The sequence below is a fragment of the Anolis sagrei genome, chromosome X (genome assembly GCF_037176765.1).
Source record: "Anolis sagrei isolate rAnoSag1 chromosome X, rAnoSag1.mat, whole genome shotgun sequence".
NCBI lineage: Eukaryota > Metazoa > Chordata > Lepidosauria > Squamata > Dactyloidae > Anolis > Anolis sagrei.
The window spans coordinates 33,453,660-33,459,659 of record NC_090034.1 but is presented as its reverse complement, the minus strand read 5'-3'; the positions used below and the strand labels follow the sequence as shown (position 1 = coordinate 33,459,659).

Below are 6,000 nucleotides of genomic sequence, written 5' to 3'. Positions count from 1 at the left end.
GCATAGCCAATGGTGGGGGATGATGGGAGTCACAGTGGAACATGGAGAGGGCCCTGATTTGTCCCTCCCTGCTCTTTGTGAAATGCTGATTTCTCAAGGGCAGCCGGAGACCTGAATAAAACAAGACAATGTTTATCAGTTAACGCTTTCAGTAGAGGATTGCTTTTTTAAAATAGCTCTCGTCAGCTTAAAAAACTGCCTGCAAGAAGATAAATCCAACGGGGGGCAAACACCAGCTTCCACGTGCCCCCCAAAATTGGATTCTGTAATCTCTGCAAGCAAGCAACCTTATCACCCAGCCCCATTTTGGACAAATGCATTCTGGTTTCATTCTAAAAACGAAGAAGGGACACCTACGGTATAGTAAGGTCTTTTAATTCCATTTTTAGATTAAATATATCTATCTTCAGTAGAGTTTCTCTCTTTGAAAACCACACAAAAGAAGGGAAAATACATTCTTCCTGTATGTACGAAATACTGGCGGTGGAGCGGGAACGATTTACAGTGCAAAAGACGATATATTAACACAGACACTTACAGACAGTTACTGTTACAATCTCTACAGCATTCATCAGAGCCATTGGATGCTTCCCTCCCCCCTATTGCTTTGAACCCTCTGGAGAACCCCATTCCTACCCAAGCCTACTGAGTAGACACTGGAAGCATCCTTGCTTCCATGGAAAAGCTTTGCCTTGCTTGCCAACTTACCCCGCTCCTTTGCACCCCTCCAATGGCAGCTATTTCCTATGTCATCAAAGGAACACAAACATCCCAGCATAGAGAAAAAGAGAACACATTTTACGACCTGGTCGATTGTTCCGAGGTCTGGTATGAGGGGCACACCCACATTCGCATGCACACAGGCGCGCGCAAGGATTGTTTGGAGGCAGTACATTTGTGACGTTAGGATTCACGTTGCGAGGCTGGAACAAAGGCGAAGGGATTGTGGTTCTTCCCTACCCACAAGAGGTTCCTGGTAGTTTCAGTAAGGAATATCATTCTGGTAGTACTGGATCATATCGTAGGTCTTGCTCCTAAAAAGAAAAGGTGAAGGACAAATACAATGTTGTCTCTGGGCAACTCAACCATTTTGAGCAAGTTGCAAATAATCTCCATCTATTCAGAAGTGTTTTGTTTGTGTCTTCCTGCCTGGCAGAAGAAGGTTAGACTGGGTGGCCCTTGAGGGTCTCTATTGATTCTAGGGTTCTATGAATTCTGGGAGTTAAAGTCTGCATGTGATGCTGACAAAAACTAAGAAGCATCTTCTTCAAACAATACCATGGGACTGAGTCAAATTAGTTGTAAAGTGGACAGAGGAGGGCCTTTAACAGTTTTTGCCCCAATTACGATCCAGCCCACACTTCTTCTTCAATCCAGACAAGTCATATAAACTGGCTGCCAATGCCACCATGTCAGATGCCATTAGGGAACATTCAAGGAATTAAGGCAGAGAGAAAGACAGCAGTATACCTATTGCTGAGGAAGCAGCTCTGGATTATCTTGATGATGAAGTTAGCTGCTTCTCGCTCTGTCATATTGGGGCTGAATCTGTTCCTGTTTAGGGAAGAAGCAAGAAGAGAAAGGCCAAAGATACCACATTTAGTCACAACCGCCAATGCTTACAGAGAAGCTTGACCCAGCTTGCCCAATGGCCACTTGCAGATTGTCGCCTGACAAGTTTACTCAGTAGCAAACTCCGCATGGTTTAACAGGACTGACGGACTTACTTCCATTAAAAAATCACCTTCACTTGGATGGAGGCAAAAGGAAAAACTCTTCCAAGAAAACCTGTGATAGGGTCACCTTAGAGACATCATAAGTCAGAAACAACTTAAAGGTATACAAGAACAACCAACTGATCTGTCTATCCTACTTTCTTCCCAATGAGCTCAAAGTTTGTGTGTGTGTGTCAGGAGCAACTTTAGAAACTGCAAGTTGCTTCTGGTGTGAGATAATTGGCTGTCTGCAAGGAAATTGCTCAGGGGACGCCTGGATGTTTTGATGTTTTACCATCCTTGTGGGAGGCTTCTCTCATGTCTCCACATGGGGAGGTGGAGCTGACAGAAGGAACTCATCCACACTCTCCCTGGATTCGAACCTCTGACCTGTCTGTTTTCAGTCCTGCTGGCACAAACGCAAGGAACACAATTCTTCTCCAGCTCACGTCCGCTTCACAACAATGTAATGTCAAGGAGAGAGACCAGTTGAGGGCCAGCCTGTGGCTTTTATGGCTAGTGATGACTGGAAGACAGACCTGCTAAATCTCAGTCCAATACTACATCATACATTGAAATTAAATTCACAGACAGACCACCTTCGACAGGGCTCAAATGAGTATCATTAAAGCACTAAACAGACCAAGATCTACTTAGTTCTAATTGGTCCCATAATACAATTTCACAGCAAACCTAGACATTAAAGTGTGTGTATTACTTACTTTAACAATTTGATTGTCTGTCCTCGGAAACAAGGCAGCCCCGTGTCCAGCATCAGTGTAACCAGGGAGACTACTGCATCCATGTATGGCCTGTGCAGAAGGGAAAAAGGGGGAAGTTTAGATTTCCTACCAGCCGGGATAGAGAATAAAAATGGAAGAAGTCAGCTGGGAATACAAAACACCTTACAATCATAATTAAATCTATGCTTTCTATGTTGCATCCATTTGGTAATGAAGCCCTGCCCTCTGCAATCTAACAAAATCAGTTTGGCAAAGGTAGTTATCTGAGCTTGGAAACTGCTCCACTTTGCCTCTCTAAGTTGCAAGAATGGAACACTGAGAAGTAGATTGTTTTCTTGTGGTAAAAATGCTCTTTGGCCTTCCAGGTATTTTGGACTACAACTCCCGTAATTCCTTATCACTGGGCATGGTGGATTGGGCTGATATGCAAAGTTCCTCACCTGACCGCTAGGTATCCCCTGACACACATCTCCATGAACCACTTGAAAGGTGTCGCCTCCATTTTCCCTCCCATGATCATCACCATCTCATCGGTCAGCTTGATGTCAGGTTCCCAGCCCAGATTGCCGCCAGGTGAGCTTTCAAACATGAAACCAAAATCTGTACCAAGAAGGAAAAGGAGAAACTGAGTTTGTTCTTTCCATGCAGAATGGCTAAACATAACCAAGGGGCTCAAATGTGCTGTCACTTCTGATAACCTCCTTGCACAAGAATGGGAAAAGGTGACCCTGCTGATGTTATGGGGCTATAACTCCCATAATTCCTCACCACGTTATCCTGGCTTGGCTTGAGGGGAGCTGCAGACCAATATCTTTGGAAAGACCACAAATTTCACATCTCCTATACTGGGGGGGGGGGGGGGGGAGTATTTAGTTAGATACTAATTTTACAAGTTCTTCCACTTAAAAAGATGAGAGAGGCCTGTAATTGACATCATAGGTAGACCTCAACTATGAGAGACAACATCTCTCATCTTTTTAAGTGGAAGAACTTGTACAATTGGTATCTGACTAAATACTCCCCCCCCCCTTCCCACTGTATCTAGAGCTTGGAAAAGTTCTCTTTTGGACTACTTCTAGAAATGTGCTCACCATTCCCATCCCTCCCTTCTTTTGGGAGAAGCTGACTCCAGCTGGCACTGGACAGAAAACAGGTTTCTTTGAAGCAGCATGTTGCCTCCAAACAAGCAGACGGCACAGAGGAAACAAGTATAAACTAACCAATGTGGATGAGATGCCCATGTTTGTCCAGCATGATGTTGCCATTATGTCTGTCTTTAATCTGGAGAAGGAACAGCAGAAGGCTATAGGCGGCCATACTCCGGATGAAGTTGTAGCGAGCCTGCCAGGGGGATATGAAGCCAATGGGGTTAGACCGAAAACAATGGCTGGAAGTAGTCAAATGGAACATAGATTTCTTGCAGCACCACCAACTTAAAAAATTGCCAGAATTGCTAGGTTCAGAAACAACTCAGTCAGAAAACTCCAGTATGGAATTGGAGGAGAGTTGTCAACATAACACCAATTCTGTGAAAGTACCTTCTGGAAAGCCAGGGTGGATTCATCCCCATACTGCCGGGTAAAGTAGTCGTACATGCCAAAGTCTGTCTGCCTGCCCAGCTGGTCACGGGATGTACAGTCAGGAATGCATTCAATGACACCACACTAGGAAAAGGATGGAAGGAAAGGAATAATCGCAACAGAGAAAAATAAATCTATACAAATAATCAGGCTGTTTTTTAAATCACTAATAAGTGCTAGCTGCTGGACACATTTAAAAAAATACAAGGGAGGCATTTTCACCCTTGGTCTCCTAGAAAGCCTTACAAATGTTTCCCTAGATTTAATAGGGATTGTTGGACTACAATTCCCATATTTCTGCAACCAGCGCAGCCTTTTTTGGTTTGGGAAGACTGCTTTAGGACATCCCCTGTGAAGGTTGACACATGCATAGCCCCATATGAAAAATGCAAGGAGGTCACAAAAGGGGAAGGTTCACAATAGGGATCTGCAGGATTCAAAGAACACTCACATCTATAGAGGTACAAAGCCTGAAATTGCCAAAAGGCTGTAGGAGGAGACTCGTTTTTTCTTATTATTACTGTTAACAACAAGCACTCACCCCTGGGGCTGTGGCCACCACTCTGTAGGGAAAGACGTACAGGTCAAGGCCCACCAGCTGGAAGATGTTCTTGAAAAGATCAATGATTTGCAGAGCCAGCATGTCCTGTTCACCACACAAAGAGAGAGGAGTTGGAAGAAAAAGTCTAATCAGATGGTATAGGACACCAAAGGCAATGCCTCAGATTAGCACCTGTGCAACTCCAAACATTGCAAGGAGCAAGATCATTCTTACTCCAGTGAAGACTGCATGGGAATAACTGCCTATGCCATGAACAGTGGGCATGCCTGTTCACCTTTATACAGGAAAAACTCAAACATTGCATGGAATTCATGCTGCAGGCAACCATTTTGCCCCAGCTGTGAGAGCCCTCTTACCTGTCGGCAGTCGTCACCAACTTTAAAGATGGCTGCTTGCCAGCAGATCTTCTTGCTTTCTACTCCATCCTCTCCACTTTCATCTATGGAATCTGATCGGCAACGCAGACCTAGGAAAAGAGTCAGAATAACACAAGGCTTAGTCTGCAGGAATAGCCAGAGGGTGATCAAAGTTCAAATTTTCACCACTTTACTGGTGACCTTGGTAACTCTCAACATAGCCTGTAAGGTTCTTGTGAGGATTGAAATGGGAACGAAGGCCATGGATGTGCCAATTGAGCATCTTCGAGGAATGTGAGATAGAATGTAGCACATAAATACAATAAACAACCCCACATATCCACTGACAACTTCTGAAATATAATAAACCAAACACTTCAGGCCTGCAATTCTAAAGTTTATTATTATTATTTCAGATATTTCTATCCTGCCCTTCTCCCCACAAGAGGGATTCAGCGCGGCCTCACATGAGCATCAGAGGATGCTAACAACATAAATACCATAAGAACTACAACTTACAATAAAATCATTTTAAAACATTGTACATCATCAATAAAATTTAACAATAAATTAATAGATTAACGTGCCAGCAAAACCAAGCCGAGCCGGGAGAATCCATGTCACAAAAATCCAAATTTCCTTTTCCTATTGCCGCTGGCCTCTTATCGAACACCTGGCCCCAGAGCCAGGTCTTCAGTTGTTTTCTAAAGGACAGGAGGGAGGTGGCCAACCTGATATTGTTAGGGAGAGAGTTCCACAGATGGGGGGCCACTGCCGAGAAGGCGCTGTCTCTCGTCCCCACCAACTGTGTTTGCGAGAGTGGTGGGATCGAGAGCAGGGCCTCTCCTGATGATCTTAAGCTTCGTGATGGTTCATAGCAGGAGATACGTTCGGACAGGTAATCTGGGCCAGAACCGTTCAGGGCTTTAAAGGTTAAAACCAGCACTTTGAATTGTGCCCGGAAGCTAATCGGCAGCCAGTGGAACTGGTGCAACAGAGGCGTGGTACGCTCCCTGTACGCAGCTCCAGTTAACAACCTGGCTG

The 6,000-nt window shown here is 44.6% G+C and overlaps 1 protein-coding gene across 1 annotated transcript in view; it reads right to left on the bottom strand.

Annotated features, from left to right (window-relative positions):
* Window positions 1–359: 359 nt before the first annotated feature.
* The window catches only part of PI4KA (phosphatidylinositol 4-kinase alpha), a 76,497-nt gene continuing 70,856 nt past the window's right edge, over window positions 360–6,000 (bottom strand). The window contains exons 48-55 of the mRNA XM_060785924.2: window positions 4,957–5,066; window positions 4,580–4,684; window positions 3,997–4,122; window positions 3,679–3,799; window positions 2,899–3,058; window positions 2,438–2,527; window positions 1,471–1,554; window positions 360–1,034 (exon numbers count right to left, since the gene is read on the bottom strand). Coding sequence (XP_060641907.1) covers window positions 983–1,034; window positions 1,471–1,554; window positions 2,438–2,527; window positions 2,899–3,058; window positions 3,679–3,799; window positions 3,997–4,122; window positions 4,580–4,684; window positions 4,957–5,066 — 848 coding nt within the window. The 3' untranslated portion in view covers window positions 360–982. The remainder of the gene's footprint in view (window positions 1,035–1,470; window positions 1,555–2,437; window positions 2,528–2,898; window positions 3,059–3,678; window positions 3,800–3,996; window positions 4,123–4,579; window positions 4,685–4,956; window positions 5,067–6,000) is intronic.